This window comes from Apodemus sylvaticus, chromosome 12 (genome assembly GCF_947179515.1).
Source record: "Apodemus sylvaticus chromosome 12, mApoSyl1.1, whole genome shotgun sequence".
Lineage (NCBI taxonomy): Eukaryota > Metazoa > Chordata > Mammalia > Rodentia > Muridae > Apodemus > Apodemus sylvaticus.
This window is the reverse complement of record NC_067483.1, coordinates 62,940,778-62,961,040: the sequence shown is the minus strand read 5'-3', so window position 1 is coordinate 62,961,040 and position 20,263 is coordinate 62,940,778. Positions and strand designations below refer to the sequence as shown.

The 20,263-nt window shown below is 43.8% G+C and overlaps 1 protein-coding gene across 2 annotated transcripts in view; it reads right to left on the bottom strand.

The window, feature by feature from the left end:
- Positions 1-3,598: 3,598 nt before the first annotated feature.
- The window catches only part of Acbd6 (acyl-CoA binding domain containing 6), a 136,739-nt gene continuing 120,074 nt past the window's right edge, over positions 3,599-20,263 (bottom strand). The window contains exons 7-8 of one of the 2 annotated variants that reach the window (XM_052199998.1): positions 17,105-17,135; positions 3,599-3,883 (exon numbers count right to left, since the gene is read on the bottom strand). In XM_052199998.1, coding sequence (XP_052055958.1) covers positions 3,729-3,883; positions 17,105-17,135 — 186 coding nt within the window. In that variant the 3' untranslated portion in view covers positions 3,599-3,728. The remainder of the gene's footprint in view (positions 3,884-17,104; positions 17,136-20,263) is intronic. The other variant, XM_052199999.1, reaches the window with a different exon arrangement.

Below are 20,263 nucleotides of genomic sequence, written 5' to 3'. Positions count from 1 at the left end.
CCTGCCTTGCTCAGCTTGCTCTCTTATAGAACCCAAGAATACCAGCCCAGACGTGGTACCACCCACAAGCCCCCCCCCCCCCCCCCGATCACTAATTGAGAAAATGTCCCACAGCTGGATCTCATGGAGACACTTCCCCACCTGAAGCTCCTCTCTTGGTGATAACTCCAGCCTGTGTCAAGTTGACACACAAAACCAGCCAGTACATCTTGGATCCTGGGTGAATTAACCTGCCTGTGTCTGTTCCTTGTCCTGGTATTGCCATAACCACACTAACTCCGCTCTACAAGACTACGGTGCAGGGACTACAGGTTAAAGAGGAGCCTATGAAATCATCCTGGAAAGCCAAGAAGTTAAGCAGACATGCTAAAATCTCAGTAGACACCCACAGTTCAATCTGTGAGCTCATTACTGTACTGTAACAGATCTGAGGCCAAATACTTCAGAGACCAACTTCTTAGCCACTGTATCTTCAAAGACTACTTCCTAGTGTGGTAGCCGGTATGGATGTGGATATTAGTATGTATTATGGCTGGATTCTTGGCCAATGATTTAAAAACAAAACAAAATCAAACAAGCAAACAAAATCACCATTGACTTGGGACTGGACATTTAGCCTAGTAACAAGCATTAGCAAGTGCAAGGTCCTGGCTTTTGAGCCCTAGCACCCACACCACGATTACCACCACCCACCTCCAACCCAGTTCTTTTAAAGAGGCACGGCATGCATATCAGCTGGTAGAGGCATTTAAAAACCATGAAAACTGGGCAGCCGACCAAGGGTTTTCCTCCTGTGACGGGAACCAGAAACTAATGGCGTCCACGGCTGGGCTTAGGAGAGCACAAAACCCTCAGAATTCTGTTCCAACTATAGCACCATCTGTCTCAAGGCAGCTTTTCAAAGTGACTTGAGACTACCTCACATTTGAGAGCTACAAACCAGAAGTCAGGCTCAGGCAAGGTCTTGGGTGTGGGCTGGGTGCAGCGTGCTTGCCTAGCTCACACAAGGCTCTGCCTTCGGGTTCTAGTGTTTACTTACACACACACACACACACACACACACACACACACACACACACACACACACACTCAGCCTGGGTTCTGAAGCTGAGGTGAATCAGACACTATGCCTTCTCTGTGATATGTGTTGACACGATTTTCTTTTTACTCCTCATTTTTCATCAGTGTGCACTGAAACGATTGTGACTGCATTGAGACTAATGCAGAGGCAATCAGGGCCTCTTAGATCAGCTGGCAGGGGGCAAAGTAAATGACAACCATGAATAACTACTGAATGCAGAAAGTCGCAGTGCAGTTCTGATCACAGCATATTTAGTAAAGAAAACAAAAAACAACCCGGGAAGTGAGGCTAAGTGTGCTCACGCACCGGCACACACCCACGAAGGTAGCATTCAGGTCAACAAAAGAAACGTAGGAAGGTAGTGTGGATGCAGTCTAGACACCGAGGTGGGGATGTAGCAGCTGTGTCTAGTCACGACCACTTTACGAGTCCCCCTGCCAATGTCCTGTAGCCATTTTTAAGATGCTTGCATGCATTACAAATATTGGCAACCTGAAAGCAAGAATGAGAGAAAGTGAATTCTAACTAGTAAGCAAAGCCAAAAAAAGGCTAGACATCTCCAAGTGTTTGCTGAGGTATAAACAGAAATGAGTCTCCTGGGAGAAGGCTTTCTATGGTAGTTCCTAATCATCAGTTACCGCACACATGACTAACACGAAGCTAAGGTATCTACTGGTTTTATGTAGTTTGCTGGACTGTAGCTGGTTGCTTCTTTGTTGATGAACTGCAGTCTTCAGTAATGAACTCAGGATCCGACTGGTATGTGACGTGCAAGCGTAGTAATTCAATAATTTAAAGGGAATGAAATTAACCAGGACCCAGTGCTCTCTGACATTTACCGATGAAGTCTTCTGTAGAAGACCCAGGAAGACGATCTACAGATTACTATGCGATAGTACAGTTTTAGGAAACTCAGAGATTGGGAACAAAAGAATAGGGGTTTAAATGATAGGGGTTAAAAGTCTATACAGTTTTAAATGTAGCAGAACAAGCAATAAAGATGTGTCTAAGAAATACTGAGCTCAGTCTGCAAAAGGAAGAAATATGGAAAAAGAAGATCCCAGATAGTTTCTTGCTCAAATAGTCTAACATGTTTAAATGAATAAGTAACTTGATTTGCTAATGCTCTAAAGATGAATGAGGTAATTGAGTTAAAACTCGCACAGAGTTTGGGTCACTTTTACTGTAACCAACGTATAGTATTTTAAAAATACGTTGATGAATGTGGACCACAAAGACTTAGGTTAGAGGCAGGATCGATGCAGGGAGGGCTGTAGTAAAGGAACAAAGGGCAGAATCACACCCACAGTTCAGTATGCTCCAGTGCATGTATTTCCACAGCTCCTAAGACATAATTTAAAACTGGTTAGTTTTGGTGGTTTGGTTTTGCATCTCAAATTGTATTAAGGTAAGCCTCAAAAATCACAAAACTAGCAGTATTAATATGCCGTATGCTGTGTGTGTGTGTGGTTTGCTCAGGATAGGATAGGCTAGCTCAAGCTCAGGATAGGCTAGCTCAAGCTAACAAAAACTGTAAGCTCTGGGCTCCACTATGCAAGGAACTTCCTGCTCTAACAGTCACACCTGTTAGAGAACTATCTCTTAATGGCTGTGTTTGCACTGGGACTAATTTCTTCTTTCATTTGTCTTTATTTTTCTTATATAGTAAGAACATCAAGGGGTTCCCTAGGTGACGTTCTCGAGATTTAAAATGGACAGCACAGGAAATCAGGTCCAGAACATTTGCTTACTTTTAAAATAAAAAGCATGGCACACCTGCCTTCTTACTACGCTTCTTCTGCAGACCAGATGCTCTTCTGGTTCCTGGGAGTAACTCCAACAGTAGCACATCAGGGGAAAGCCAGGAGCAGGTAGCAGGCGGGGTCTGAGTTGGTTATTGGTTATTTTAGATTACTGCCACAGAGGACATTAAAGCTAATTAAGAGTCCGGGGGGAACTTGCTTCCTGCTTTGTGTATACAGAATCCTGATCTAATCCATGTCTGGAGAACCTGAGTGTCAATCCTCCAGTGAGGCTGCTGAGTACAACCTGAGATGCTAAAGGCTTTGAACCTTTCAGTACCCACTGTTGATCTGACTCCCACAGTCCTAGCTGACAAACAGATGGCCTCTCCTTCTCTTGCTTTCTTAACACCGTCTTCCTCCTTACATTTTCAAGCCTGTCATTTTACTTATCTATTCAGATTAGCAGTGACTGCTACATGATCTTTTGCTTTCTACCATGCTGGGATTTCACAGAATTTCCCTAATTGTCACTGTAGTGCTGATGGGCACACTCTGTTTGCTTCTGTATTGAGAGGGGGGAGGGGAGGGGAGCCGTGTTTAATATTGTGAAATATGATCTGTCTGCTCCTCTCCCCACCTTCCACAGCAGTGATAAATTTCAAAGCATGCTCGACAGAATTGGATTATATTATGCACAGTACACATGTTCATCACCAAACCCCGTACTCCCCCAGAATGTATGCATGGAGAATGAATTGCTGAGACGTCGAAATCCCAGTTCCTCGAACTGATTTTATTAGCCAATGCATACCAAAGATGGGTGGTAAAAGAAGTATTATTTTTGCAGTTTCTTTTGTCCTGGAAGTCCTATTCTGCCAAACTGTGCTTCTCTGGGCTTTGGATCATGCCTTGCTAGCTCGGTGCCGCTGCAGCACCAGAGAGACCGCTTTGCAGCCCGTCACCTCTTCTGGCAAACAGCCGTCTTGGTCTCGGAGAGTAGGGTCAGCGCCAGACTGGAGCAGCAGCTCCACAATGTCCAAAAACTCGCAGGCAGCAGCTGCAAGAGAAATTGACAAACACACAAACGGGTTTACAGTAGGTCAGAAAGGTCGCTCCTTCAGCAGGGACAGCGAGGGTGAGCAGTAAGGAGGCCTACACACTGCCTACCCTTATGGCTGCCCGATGCTCGGGCCTTGCAGTCAGAACAAGTCTTACGAAACCACATCTTTTTCCTTGAGTAGAAACACACAGTTCTTTTGTATAATTGTGAGACTTTTGACCTTATTTGCAAGGAGAGAATAATAGCAAAGAATAAAAAATGCAATGGCTTTATGTTGATCTATATTTTCAAATAATAATAGTTGGGTAACCCATGTCAAAAGGCTAAATGTACTGCATCAAATAAAAGCATTTGTTTTGTTTTTGAATACACACACCACACACACACACACACACACACACACACACACACAATTGAGTTTAGGTAGGAAAAATGGTCTAGTAATTACACCGTCACTGTGTGAAAAATCTTGTGTGTAGGTTTGTATGTTCAGATGTATGTGCAGATGTGCTCTCCTATGTGTGTGTATGGAGGTCAAAGTTCAGCGGCAAGCATCCACCTCCACTGCTCTCCACAAGGGTCTTCCTGAACTTGGAGCTGTCTAGCCAGCAAGCTCCTGGCATCCTGTCTGCATCCTCAGAACTGGGTTAGAAACATGCAGCCCTGCTGTGTGTGTGTGTGTGTGTGTGTGTGTGTGTGTGTGAGAGAGAGAGAGAGAGAGAGAGAGAGAGAGAGAGGATCCAGCAAGGCTTTGCCCATGGAGCCATCTCCCAGCCCCGAAGATCCTAAGAGGAGAGAAAAGGCATCACTGGGGTCACTGAGTCTAAGGCACGGGAGGGGAGACCCCTAAACATCAGGCCCGGTGATGAAGATGGTATTGTTACTGCTCCAGGACAAACAGATCAAAGGTTAGCATAGAGCGCTGTCTACTCTTCAGCACATATACAGAAATCAGATTTATGACAAAGCCACGATTACAAGCAAGGAGGAAACGAAGCTCTAACACTTAGAAGGCTCTGAGATGGCTGAGTGGAAGGCGAAAGCAGGCATTTTAACCAAATGAGTCATAACAGCAATAAAGCTCACTCGAGGGTGAGCGGGGAGGGGGAGGCCTGGCGCAGGAACGCGCCCTGAGATCCGGAGCATGCACTCTGGGGCGGACACTTTGGACAAGAACTTGTCGTTACAGGTTGTCCCTAAACACCCACCCCTCCAAAGGAGGATCTGCTTCTAGTGAGTCTGTAGAGATGTTTCTGCATGTGTCCCCAGCCAATATTTGAAGAATGTACCTAACAGCACTGTTCCTAAAGGCATCCAGTGCAGGTGTCTCAAATGCTCGAGCAGTAACATGTAGGAACAGACACTGTGCATCTGGAAGTGAAAACTAAGCATCCCCAACTTCATACAGCACTGGGTTCATCTCAAAGACATACAGCTGAGGAATTACCACCTAAACATACAAATATGTAGTAAAACTATAAAAGAAAGCATTTATATAAAATCTGCAATAAAGCCGGGCAGGGTGGCACACAGCTGAAATCCAGCACCTGGGAGGTGTGGGCAGGACAGTCAAAATTCAAGGCCAACCCGGTCTGCATTGTGCATTCTAGGCCAGCTGGAACTACACAGTGAGACCCTGCTTCAACAAAACTAAACAAAAACTGCAACAGTGCAATATTGGCAATCACCATGGTTACGGGGACACTAAGGAGGGACATGACTGGAGAGGCACACAGGAGGGCTCACCAGATGGTTCTGGTGATGTTCCTGGCTCTTCAGCTAGGAAGGAGAGACGTTTTCTACAGCTGTAATTCCCCTTACTCAGACTCACGGCACATCATATGGCAGCAACAAGCCGCCTGAGAAAAGGCACAAAGGCTGTGGAGGTGGAGCCCAGGCTGTTTTACTGAGCAAATGCTGCACCAGTCCTGCCAAGGATACAGATGAGATTGCTGCTCTGAGAACTTAGAGCACGTCAGCAGCCAACTAGTGTAAAGGAACGAGAAGTGCTGTGCAGGACACACTGCTCAGGCATAGGGGAAGGAGCAAACAGGAAAGCACTAGGCCTTTCAACGCTGCACATGGCTGCAGCTGCTGCCGTGCTAGGCTGAGGAAGCTCCCACTACTCCTACTTGGGTGTTTGCTTTTGAATCAAGGTCTCACAGTGCAGCCCTGGCTGTCCTAGACTTACCATGGAGACCAGGATGGTCTTGAACTCAGATTCATCTGCCCCTGTGGCCTGAGTGTGGATTAATGGTGACCACCTCCAGGCTCTCTCAACTTGGTTATTTTAGCGACAACAGAAGGGTGAATTTTGTTAACAGCCCTTTCCACCTTCAGCAGGCGTCTTCATGCTTTGTGCTGACTGCTATGGTATAATGCAATGATTTCAAACTATCAAACCAGTTTGGATGCCTAGGTAATACTTTATTTGTATCTGGGTATATTCTACTTGCTATTAACCTTGAAAAGTCCTCTATTTTCTGAAACAGTTTGTATACTTTTCCAGATGCAGAACCAGAGAAGGAGGCTTATCTGTTCTTACCTCCTGCCTCTTCCTACCCAAGAGACTACTGCTGCTTAGTCCCCAGGTTGACACTTATCGTGGGAGGAGATGGTAGATCCTTGTCCTTCTGAGCTGATTACAGTCCTCAGTCAGCTTTCAGGGGTGAGGATTTCTGCATTTCCCCAAATCTTCAAGACAGCCTGCTATGTGCAGGTGTGTGTGTGTGTGTGTGTGTGTGTGTATGTACTGTCCTGCCCTACTGTATTAGTAATTAAGGAGCCTGGCTATCCTCACTCCCGGGGCAGGGGCTTCTTTATTGAGCTCAGAGCTTTCAGGTTTTATGCTGTGAAGGAGACAAGAGCTGTTGAACAAAAGCCAGGTCATGGTGGGCTATAAACCGGAGTAGCTCTGGTGTCTTTTATTCTTTTGGTTGTGAGCCTAGTCTTCTCTTCACAGCTGGACCATCTCAGCAGCCCTCTGCTATCTTCTTACAGTCTCCATCCTGATATCCTTTGTCACTAAATTCTTGTCCATAACAAGAGAGAACCTGGTTCTAAGTGAGCCAAAGTGGAGACTTTCTGAACTCACACACGCCTGTGTGGGAGCCCTCTCTCTGCCTTCCGTGCTGTGGGGTCTCTTGTATGCGAGAGAAGCACTTGATGGATGAACAGATGAAGAATAGGAGAAAAGGGAGAGAAGCCACAATTGTCTGTTCCAGTCCTAGAGCAGCTGTTGAGTGGCGAGATAACCGACTCGGTATATCCTGAGACTATATCAAGATGGGGGAAGGCAGAGGCAGGGCTGTCTTTGCCAAGGCCCAACATCAAATAAAGCGTTTAAAATTAGAACCTCTCTGTCAGAATCTCCCCTCGCCATTCTGTTTTGTGATGCTGGGACCTTGTGTATTCTACGCATGTTCTCTACCACAGAGCCATATGCCCAGGCCACCAACCGACACTGATCACTTAGAACTGCACCCTCAAATAACTTCTGTCAACACTGGTACTCTAAATTTCTGGAGTTTAATCATGAGTAACTGTCTGTCTTCCTTGGCTGAAATGCAGAGTCTCATAAGATAGAAGAAAGGTAAAGACACAACTGCGGAGACACATGCTGTGAAGAGCTGGACACGGGACTCTGCGTGCCTCCTCAGCGATGGCACTCAGAGCCTGCACCACGAGTCAAGCTCCCGTGAGGAGCACTGGCTTTGCCTTTAAACTGGGACCTTTTTCGGAGTTGGAAACTCCGTATATAAATCTGCAAGTCAAGGGAGCCGGCACGATCAAACCCTGAGCCCCTAAGCTAACACCGAATACAGCAGGGGAACGGGGCTGAGGACGCAGGATGTCCAGGCAAAGGGGAGTCTACCATGGAGCAGGCTTTCCAGCAGGAGTGAGCTACAACCTCAGGATTCAGACTCAGGAGCACAGGGAGTGGGCTTTGAAGAATCTAATCCCATGGCTAGCTGACTGCAGCCACTCACCTAAGGGAACAGTACTTGTACTGTGTAACAGTCCCCTAGCATGAAGGATATGAGTGAAATTTTAGGTCCAGTCTAACTAAAAAGTGAGATTTAACTCACAGTATTTCAGCACGGGTATGGTGTATAAACCTATATAAAAGGGGTTTTATTAACAAGCACCTGGGGTTTATGAAAAAGACAAACCCACAGAAGCAGAAGCAAGCCGGGAGTAATAGCAGAGAGAAAAAGAGATTGATTTCAGCGATGGGATCTTGCCTATAAAGCCACACAAGTTAATTTTATGCTGACATGAAGGGGCGTGTTGGGGGCAGGTTGGGGGCAGGTTGGGGGCAGGTTGGTACCTGGAGGAGACTGGGCCATGCAGATGCTCAACAAATTGCTGTTGAAGAAACGGACCTGGACCTCCAATCACAAGGGGAGCTATCCCAGTGCATGCTTTTGTTTGGTTTTGGTTTTTGGTTATCCTCTCTATCCAGAATGGTGCTTTACTCAAAATTCATTCTACCCCCCTTTGCATCTTTAGAGACCCACAGGTCACAAGCCACAACGTGTTATCTGCTCATGCTCTCAAAACAAAGGCAAAGACGACAAGAGAAAGAAGGCAAGAACAGCAAGGGGTACCAGTGATAACATACGCCAAATTAGTAAGGGGCCACATCGGTGCCCACTGTGCTGGGAAATACAAAAACAGTCGGAAGCCCATGCTGGAAAAGCCTGAGCCAGTCTACAGGGAGCAGCGCAGTTGCTGCATTTATGGTACCCTGGGAACCTCTATTTGTCAAGGGCCTTACAGGCAGCCCTGACAGTGGCCCAGGTGAAGATGAATTCCCATTCAGAGCAGTGAGCCTTCTGACTCCATTAATCCTCGGGGTTTTGATGATGAATTTCTTTCTTTTTTTTTTTTATTTTATTTATTTTCATTCTAATTCCTCCTCCCACTGCCCTGTAACAGTACGGAGGGAACAGAACAGATGGTGCTTTTCGTGGAAGCCTGGGGGCTCATGAGGATACAAAGCCAGCCCACTCTGCAATCACATGACCACACGTGCAAGGAACAGCCTTGATTTCCCTTGGGAGACACAGATGCAATGATATTAGTATTCCCAGTGGAGGAAGAGGAGGGGAAAGCTAACAGGCCATTTATAAGGAAGACCACACTTACCGCAACGTACTCCAGCAAGGACCACGGTTAAACACAAAATAACAAGGGGACTAGTACCTGAAGACTCAAAACACTTAGGTAAAATGGGGGGAAGAAGGGATTTAATGTTTCCACACAAAGACCATTTAGGACAAACTAGTAAAGACATCCAGTAGTACAATAATGGCCTCTAGTTAACCTGCGATTGGCTCTGACCCAGTTTTAATCGGAAGAAGCCAGGATTTACAACCTGCTTAAGGATGGAGTTTGACAACTGCTATAATCAGAAGAGCTGTCAACACAAGGACAGCTGTCAAACTCAACCATAATTCATAAAAAGTAATAGCTAAACCCCTAAAGAGTTCCCCAACACTGTCTGCACGCACTGTGCCTAACCACGCTCACAGCTGTGTGAAAATTCCAAGAAGAGGTTAAGGCCCTAAAACCAAATCAAATCAACAGCCACTGAGCACCCACCAAATAAAAAGGATTAAATATCATTAGGTGACTAAATGCTCAACAGACTCCAATAAATGATCATTATTATTATCACAAATAAGATGATTCTCAGTATTCTGAAAGTATCTATTACAAGTCCAGTAAACTAGTAAAGAAATAAAACTAAAGGTGAATTACTCTAAAAGTGATTATGAATTAATCGGAAAATGTTTTCATGAAACATTCCTGAGTTGTCAGAACATTTTAGTTAGTTTTATATGTCTTTAATGTCAGATGTCTGACTGGTGATATTATTTTAGTGTTTAATTATTTTGATTGTAACATATATGGTTATTTGCTTGGTTCTTTCCACAGTAATTAATATAACCGGAGAGACAGAAATACAGGGTGTTTCAGTAGATACATTTTGGACACAATCTGAATTAAAGATCATTTTCATTAATGTCTAATGTCCCAGTGAACAGAAAGAGTATAAAAGCACACAGGATATCAGCATCGATATGTGCCTACTCATGGTATAGTTGTGGGTATTGGCTCTGCCTCACTGACCAAGGAGACCAGTGCATGCCTAGAGTCCGAGCACTTGGGCTGGCCAGGGGTATGATGAGTTTGAAGCCAGCCTGGGCTCACAGCAAGTTCCAGGCTAATCCTGGCTATAGACTAGGGCCTTGTTTCGAAAAATAAGACAACACACACTCCCTCCCTCCCTTCTTTCTCTTTCTCTTCCATAAAACAATGTGAGTCCTCTCTAGCACTGTAGCTGTGCATGGCAGCAGTGAACAGAAGTTGATGTGGAACCATCATCCCAGATGTACAGTGACTCTGCTCTCAACAGCTGGATTGTTGAAAAGTTCATAGCACCTTCCCAGCTGCCAGATTTTCATCCGACAGTGGGGAAACAAACAGAAGCTTGGCTATTTGTTGGGAAGACTAAAGAACAGACAGGGCAACACTGCTACCCGATCTCTCCATCAGTCAGGCTCCGTGTGTGTGTCTCTCTCTCTGCATAGGCTTTACTAGGCTACAAAATACATACATGAGAGTATCAACGATATATATGTTTTCTTAAGATGAATCTCATGTAACATGTACATACATTATCACATTAGTATAAGAATCCCAGAAGCATCCCTCCTAGTTTTACCAAGTCACTTCTGTTAAATTAATCATCCCCTGTCTCCTGATGCTGGAGTCTCCCCATTTTAACGTTCCTGTAACAGAACGTTCCATGCATTCTCCGGTCCAGCGTCTTCAACTCCAAGCTGTGTTCATGTGGCTGTAGCCCATTCTCAATACCAAACAGCATCCTGCTGAGAAAACACTTCAGGTTGCCACAACAATGCTAATTCCCAGATCTGAAGAATCCAGTGCTTTACCAACTTGAGAAATTATCTGTGAATATTCTTTTTGCTGCTGTTTGCTTGTTTGAAACAGGGTCTGTCTATGGAGCCCTGGCTGTCCTGGAACTCACTATTTAGATGAAGCTGTCCTCGAATTCAGAGACAAGCCTGCCTCTGCCTCCTGAGTGCTGGGATTAAAGGCACAGCCACTGCGTCCTACCAGTAAATATTCTTATATACTGATTCTCCTTTCTGGGACACCTATTAGAAATTTCTCATTTCCCCTTTAAAAAAGTAGCTGGACAGTCATGGCACACACATTTAATCCCAGCACTTGGGAGGCAGAATAGGTAGATCTTGGAGTTTGAGGCCACCCTGACCTACAGAATGAGTTCCAGGGCAGCCAAAGCTATAAGACAAGAGAAACCTTGTCTTGAAAACAAAAACAAAAACAAAAAACCAAAAATAATGATGGTAGAGAAGCTGGAGGGTGGCTCAGTAGTAAGAGCACTGGATGCTGTTCCTGAGGTCCCAGACTCAACTCCCACGTGGTAGCTCATAACCTTCTGTAACTCCAGTTCCAGTGAAACCAACACCCTATTATGTCCTCTGTGGGCACCAAGCAATGGCAAAATACCCAGGCACATAAGATAAAAATAAGTCAGGGATGGGGAGGACAGCGAGAGTGAAAATGAATGAATGAATGAGTGAATGAATGAATAGTGGTAGAGATCAAAGCATGGGCAAGTGCTTAATCACTGAGCCACATTTCTGGATTTTTACTAGGCTCTAATACAGTGGTTCCGGCCATAAAATTATTTTTGTTGCTATTTCACAGCTGTGATATTGCTACTGTTATCAACCATAATATAAATATCTGAAATGTGGCCTCATGGGGGTGGTGGCCCAGCACCGGTTGAGAGCCTCAGCTCTACCATATTTCTATCTCCCTTCCACCTATTTTTGGTGACTTCTCACAAACAGCTTTCAACACACCATTTTCTTTCCTTTTTTCCCCACCACTACATGTGTGCTAACTATATATTTTAACCTAACCATTGTATGATTTCTTTTTTTTGTTTGTTTGTTTTTTTTTAAATTTTTTTTGGATTTGGTTTTTTGGAGACAGGGTTTCTCTGTATAGCCCTGGCTGTTCTGAAGATCACTCTGTAGACCAGGATGGCCTCGAACTCAGAAATCCACCTGCCTCTGCCTCCCAAGTGCTGGGATTACAGGAGTGCGCCACCACCGCCCGGCTCATTGTAAGATTTCTATATTTGTTAATTTTTTTTTTTTTTTTTTTTTTTTGTTTAAACTTGACTTGGCGCCGGCCATGATAGTGCATGCCTTTAAACCTAGCCCTCGGCTGGTAAAGGCATGTGATCTGAGTTCCAGGCCAGCCTGGCCTACAGGGTGAGTTCCAACAGGGCTACATAGAGGACCCAGCACCCTGCACTGGCTCTCTTCTTCACCTGCCCATCTTTGTGCCGTTGAGTTCCTCTTCACAGCTTTGCTCTGGTAATCCTGATCCAATAGTTTCACTAAGTCCTTTAAGATACAAACCTGGGCTGGTGAGGTGGCTCAGCAGCACAAGGCCCTTGCCACTGACTTGGCAATGGGGTCAATTCCTGAGATTCACATGGTGGAGGACAGGAACAACTTGCAAGTTGTCCCACATGTGTGCTGTGGCATGTGCATATCCTTCTCCCACATGTGTGCTGTGTCGTGTGCACATCCTTCTCCCAACAAATAACTGTGAAAGACACCGAACCCTGTGTCTACTGCATCTGAGGTCATGCGTGTGATGATTGTCGCCTGTAACATTAGCTTGTGAGCTTATTCTCCCCTGGGGAACTTCAGAGTGCTGCTGCAGTAAGAGTGTCCCTTGGAGAAGCCAGCACTCAGGTGTAGGGAGATGGCTTCCTCAGTGCAGTGCATGCTGACCGACCAGGGGGCCTGCGTTCAGAGCCTTGGCATCCATGCAGGAAAGCTGGCTGTGGTGGTGCATGCCTGGAACCCCGGAACTGGGACGGCGGAGACAAGAGACCTCAGCTGGCTCAGCAGACCCAGGTTCAGGGGTAGAGAGGGAATGGGGAGTGTCCATATGTCTGTCCGTGAGTGAGGCAGGAGAGGACAAACCAGACCAGCACACTCATCTTAGTTCCTGGGTCTGGTCATTTCCCAAACAATCAAGAATATAAACTTGAACTTTAAATTTGTGTGAAATGGGGTTTCCCCCAACTAGACACTGGTCTGATGTAGATAATCTGTTTTCTTCTCATACTGTTAGACTATATCAAAACTTTTTAAACAGAACAAGACATGTTTATCTTTTAAGGATATTTTATGAAAAAAGTCACTGAAATGTTTGTAAAACTTTTAAAGATATATACATATATTTTTAATTTTTCATAATTGAACTCTGTATTTTCAAAAATGAAATCAAGAAATACTGAAAACAGCAAGATTTGTTTTCTTTTAATATCCAATTCCTATATGTGAGTGAAATAGACTCTAAACTTTCAGTAAAAATTCATTCCTAAATTAAAGATGAATGGACTAATAAATAAATCTGTAAAATAATTTCCAAATCCTGTGAATAAAAAGCAGTTTTAATAATTACTGTATCTGCATAAAATATTCTGCTGTCCTGATGTACATTCCTTTGTACCCTGCAGAGGACCTGGACACATGGAGCAAAATCTGTTCCTGTCAAAGACCAGTCACCTGACGTCAAGTTCATAACTTTAACTTCCTACTGGAAATATTTATAAATCCAGCCTTTCACAGGTCAGTACAACAATAGGAAAAAAGCACTTTCCACAGGAGAGTAATTGGTGGGTCTGCAGTTTTCTCCCTCGGTTGTGTGAGACCCGTAACTGACAGGCTGTAACCCTCTGCAGTGATGGTGTCCTCCAGACCTCTCACATGTTTATCTTTCTAGTGGCGATTTCTTTATATTGCCTATAATGAGATAGATGGCCTTGAATCTGAGAGCTTCCTCAGCCTGAAGAGAAGCTCAAGCACAGGCATGTGTTAACTAGCCTGGCTCTTGGTATGTGTGCGCATGCATGGTTGGGTGTGTGCATATGTGTACTTGATTGTGCGTGCATGTGTAGGGGTGTGTGTGTACATGTGTACATAGTTATTCCCCCTACAGCTTGGGCATTTGCATACTTGGCTCCCAGCTGGCTGTTTGAGGAGGATTAGGAGGTATGTCCTTGCGAGAGAAAGCATGACACTGGGGTGGGCTCTGAGGTTTCAAAGACTTGTGCCATTCTGAGTTAGCCTTCTCTCTCTGTGCCTGCGGCTGCTGGTCTGAGATGTAAACTCTTAGCGGATGCTCTGCTACTTAGGCAGTCTGCTGTCTGCTGCCTCTGTCCTGATGAACTCTCATCTCCTGGAACTGGAAACCTAAAAGAAACTCTTTCTTCTATAAGTTGCCTCGGTTAGGGTGTTTTTTTTTCTCTCTCTCTCTTTTTTTTAAATTTACATTGCAAATGATTTCCTCTTTTCTGGGTCCCCACTCCCCGTAAGTCCCATAAGCCCTCTTCCGTCCCCCTATTCTTCCATCCACCCCTTCGGTTAGGGTGTTTTAATCAGAGAAATAGAAAAGTAACAATACAGTGTGCATGTGGGTGCACATGACTGTGATTATGTGTGCACTCAGGTGCACATGGGTGAATATGCATGTATGTGCTTGCACACGTGGAGGCCAGAGGACAACACGGTTGCTTTATTTGATCATTTTCCACGAGAGTCACACCTGCTGCTATACCTCTCACTTCACGTCTCTCCTTCATTGCTGCTTTGGTTTTGTATCAGGCAGACAACATTCTACAGGGTTAATGCAGGATTGTACTTTCTTTAGTGACTTTTTTCTTTCCATTTTTTATCACTCTACCATCTTGATGCAAACTTACCAGAACCACCTTCATATTTAAACTAGCTAAGTCCCAGCAATATAAGGAAGCATTATTTCTACAGTTTTCTTTTACTGACCTTCTGTTGGTAGTGAATATGTTACGAGATTGTTATATCGTAACGCTACAACCCTAATACTATATTTCTATTTATCCAAGGATTCTGTCACAGAGCCTGCTAACATTTACTGCATACACAGCAGGTATCAGACATTGTCCTGAGCACTTTACAGTCTGAGGCCATGGTCCTATTTCATCAAGTGTAAACTAAAACAAGTGATTTAAACAGTCTGTGTGCAGAATCAGCAGGAGACCTAGAATGTCAAGCACAAGTCTGGCTTAAACCCATGAGGTCTGAACCACTTTTCTAAAGTTCTTAAATTGAGAGTTGATTTTTCTCACAAGCTTTTTATACATCTGAATTACTGAATTGGTTATTTCACCTAACTTGGAAATGTAGAGAATCATAATAAACTTTAAAACCTTATACCATCCTTCAATTTCTGGGATGACTCAACATGATTATGATTTATCTTTGTGCCTAAAGTACAATGATGGTTTCATTTGCTAATATTTTCCTTAGGATTTTGGTATTTATGTTCAAAAGTGAATTGGACTCACAAGTTTCCTTTTCTCCTGCTAGTTTTACTATCTAGGTAATCATAACTCATAAATTTGTAGACATTTCAATTTTCATTATCAGTCTGATTTACATGGATTGCAAACAGCTAGTACCACAGTCTAGACTCCCAGGTGATCCAGCGATGTTCACAGCATCTCGACAGATGCTCAGGACCAGACAAAGGTGCTGAGGGCCTGAGGCCCCGATACTAACCCTAGTCCAGCAGTGCCAAGACAGGCAAAGCAGCCTGTGTGTTCGTTTCCCAGATGGCCGCAGGTGGGTGAACCTTAGCTTGAGTTAAACACTAATGGCTGTATTTTTCAGTAATATTCATATACAATAGGGTCTCTGAATTATATTTACTAGTATTTTATAATTTATGAAACACTTTAATATCTTTTTATTTAGCTGAATTTAATAGTTCTCTACGAGCCATGCTATTATTTCTACTTTACAAATCATTTTTACTATATTTTACACATTGCTGAAGTAAAGATTATCAGTAGAGAAAACAAAAATTAAGAATCAAACTTGTTTTTTTTTTTTTTTTTTAAATTCAGTTATAGTAGTCTCCCTTTATCTGAGAGAAAAAATTCAAGAAAGTGAAGACAGGACCAAGCGACACACACACACACACACACACACACGCTGTGTATATATGTGTATATGTACACACATATATGTATATATGTATATGTGTATATATGCATATATATATGCATATATATATGGTTACATTGTTTTTTATTTCTCTACAAACTCATAGAAATATATGGCTTATTAAGAGATCACCAGCAATAAGAAATGAGATAAAGGAATACACTATCTCTAAAAACATCGTAGTGTACTATGCTTACAATCTGTGGTGCTATAAGAGGACCCGATGTCCATCAGGTGAGTGGGGCAATGGATGGAGGTACCAGCCTAGTCGTCAGGTTGCTACCACAGGGTCTCTTCAACACATGCACTGTGATCACTGCTCTGGTAACTGAGGCAGTACCAAGGCACTACTGCAGGAGTAGTGTGGTACAGACCCAGCCTCCACAGGCCAAGGAAAAAGATGAGTCGCCCCGACTGAAGAAGTGAGGACGGCGAGTCTCCCATGCTACTTGGAACAGCAGGTAATTTAATATCTATTATTGTCTATTTGTAGAAATTTCACCTTTTTATACTTTTAGAGTGTAATTGACCGTGGGCAACTAAAACTACAAATGGTAAAACTGCAGGTTAGGGGTTCAAAAAGTTACTTTTTTTTAATGTGTGGTGTATGCGTATGTGAGGAGCGCCAGCCCCTGCATGTATACATGGAAACGGGAGGTCGACGGCGTGTGCCTTCCTCTATCCAAGTCCACCTTATCTATTCAGACAAGGTGAGCTTTCTGCTTTTGCCGGGGCTCAGATACATGTCACTGTGTCTGGTTTTTATGTGGGTTCTGGGGATCCGAACGCAGATCCTTACTTATACTTGCATACATTTTACCGACTGAGCCATTTCTATAACCTCAAGAAAGTTTTTTTTTTTTTTTTTTTTTTTTAAATAATAGGGGAGAAATTAGATTCTACAATAACAAGGATTATCATCCTGGTTGTTCCTGACAGTACCAAGAATGAAGTGAGCTTTTAGCAGTGGGTGGAGAAGCCTCCACTGCTGATGAGGATTACTGCATTTCTCCTAGTTCTACAGTAATATAGGCTTAGACAGATGAAATGTTAGGATAGGACCAGCAATGCAGAAACGTCTTACCATAATGAAGAGCTGTCTGACCTTCATTGTCCTATAAAAGAACACAAATGAGAACTTTAGAAAAGATGAGCAAGTATGTGCAAGTACACAAACTACTGTAAACATACAAGGTACTAAGTTCTATAGATTTGTCAGATACAGGGAAAGCCCTTGTTTCTCTGCACCTCACCATCACCTGAGATCAGGCTGCTACCTTGGAGAACTGTAAACAGTGCACAGCAGCGCTATTGCAGAGGAAGAGTACAAACAGATCTATGGAGAACCAGTCAGGTATGGCAGCGTGGTCACTGCTTTAGAGAAAGAAGAGCTAGCACCTAGCATTGGGCACTAATAGATGCTCTTTTCTTTTCTTTTCATGTATGTGAGTACACTGTTGCTGTCTTTCAACACATCAGAAGAGGCCATCAGATCCCATTACAGTTGGTTGTGAGTCACCATGTGGTTGCTGGGACTTGAACTCAGGACCTCTGGAAGAGCAGTCAGTGCTCTTTACTGCAGAGCCATCTCTCCAAACCTAGATGCTCTTTTCTAAATCTCTACCCAAATCTAAGGAATCTGCAACTTTTAGTATGGTTAATATCTTTTAAAAAGATTTGCAAATTCCAGGCTAAAGACATTAGGCTTTCTAACTAGATCAAACATCATAAACATAGTTCTACAAAGTATGCAAAGTTCTACAAAGTATGCAAAGTTCCAGAAGTTAAGAACAAGACCTCCTATAGATCACACAGAAAAGTGAGGCATTCCAGTTTTTTTTTTCTTTAAACCCATGCTATTCTAAACACATATGTAAATCAGTGGAGCAGACTGCTACTTCTAAGTAGTGTTCCTCTTAGACTGAGAGCAGTCTGCAGAAAGAATACATGCAGCAAACTATCAGAGGTACAAGTAAGGGCAGAGTTTAGTAGCTACCTCCAATGCAGAGCCTGTGCCTATGACAACTGTTCTACCACAGAAAGAATGATGGCTCAACTAGCATCAAACTCCTCTTAAATACCCTATACCTGTTTTCCTACTTAATGTGGGGCTGGGGATTAACTCCAAGACTTTTGGCTATGGGCATCTCTATTTAAGCTTCTAAATAAAATGCAAGAAGCTGCCATGGAGAAATTATTTACTAATTTGGACAGGAAGTAAGAAAGAAAACAAGTCATTCCTTAAGGGTTTTCTTAGCACCTAGAGGCCCGCAAGAATGGCAGCTGGTGGAGGAGCGGGGGGGGGGGGGGGGGGGCCGGCAAGTGTTGGGAAATATAGTTTATGTCCTCCCAGGGACCACGAGCGTGCTTCCCAAAGGATTGAGAGGTGAGGCGTGTGGGGGTGAGTCAACACTAGGGAGGGGTGGATAGGGTACATGAGGCTAGGGGGCTACAGTGGCTAAGTTTGGGATGCACACCAACAATAATAAAGATAATAAGCTCTTAAAATATAAGACACAGCAACCAAAAATAAGGAGCACAGAAGGTCACTGGTATGGTCTGAGTGAGAACTGTCCTCGGCTCTTTCTGCTGCTTGGGAGGGCTTAGGTGGTGCAGTGTTGGTGAAGGAGTCATCACTGAGGGGAGGTTTGAGATAACTTCACAGTGTTATTATGCTCTCTGCTTCCCATTCATTAAGTAAAGATCTGAGTCTCAGTACCCTGTCCAGCTGCTCCAGGCTTGCCCTGTGCCAGTCCTTGATGGGGCCTCTTATCCATCTGGAGCCACAGGAGTGAGTATGTTCTTTCCTTTGTGAGCTGCCTTGGTCAGGTGTTTATCCCAGCAACAGAACAGTAACTGATGTGGTCATGTCACTGTGCCCCCAAGATGAGGGGCAAGAGTGAGGAGGGGTGCTGAGGTCTATGAACAGGGTCAGAGTGGTGCCAGTGTGAGCCAGAGTCTCAGCCGGAGGGTTTTACCTGGTCTCGGCATCGCTAAGGGCAACTGGGAAGAGCAGAGTTAGTCAGAACGCTTAAGACTCAAATCTACCTTGCTAGTTTTCAATGTTCGCACGGCCTGATGGGTTTATACTCACTTTCACAGTCTCAGTGCAAATGACCAACAGAACAAGGAATCCTGAACTGCAATCTTGAGTGGACTGTATTCGGACTCTACTTTTTACCCCCATCATTAAATTTTTTACAAAGTATAATTCTCAGTTAGACAGGGCAGCATACAATTGCAATTCCAGTACTTGGGAGGCTGATGTAGGACTTCTTCTTCTTCTTCTTCTTTTTTTAAAAGATTTATTTATTTTATATATGTGAGTACACTGTTGCTGTCTTCAAACACACCAGAAGAGGGCATCAGATCCCATTGCAGATGGTTGTGAGCCACTATGTGGTTGCTGGGAATTGAACTCAGGACCTTTGGAAGAACAGTCAGTGCTCTTAACCGCTGAGCTGTCTCTCTAGCCCTGAGGCAGGGCTGCTTTAAGCTCAGGTTCAGTCTGGGATACACAGTAAATGCCAAATGAATCAGGGATACAGGATAAAATTCTGTCTCAAAAAAATAAATAAATAAAAGGGTGGGTGGGTGGGGTACGATGGGTTTGGTGGGGCAAGCCTTTAATCATAGCACTCAGGAGGCAGAGGCAGGCATGTCTCTGTGAGTTTGAGGCCAACATTTATTTTCTTTTTCTTTCTTTCTTTCTTTCTTTCTTTCTTTCTTTCTTTCTTTCTTTCTTTCTTTTTCTTTCTTTTTCTTTCTTTCCTTCTTTTTTTTTTTTTTTTCCAAGACAGTGTTTCTCTGTATAGCCCTCGCTGTCCTGGAACTCACTCTGTAGACCAGGCTGGCCTCGAACTCAGAGATCCACCTGCCTCTGCCTCCCAAGTGCTGGGATTAAAGGCGTGCTCCACCACTGCCTAGCCAGGCCAACACTTTCTATATACTGAGTTCCAAACCATCCAAGGATACATAGTGAAACCCTGTCAAAAACAAACAATGAAACAAACAACATCAAAAAAAGGGGGGTGCTGAGATCTATGAACAGGGTCAGAGTGGTGGAGAGGAGAGGACACATTATCTTGCTATTTGGGCAAACTTTCATGTTTAATTACTGTGTTTATACATAATCAAAAGTTCAGTTCAGACCCTCCATTGGAAGAGAGAATTAATTTCTTCTAATCTATAATGAATATAAATATAAATGGGTAGACACACAGACACAGACACACACACAGTC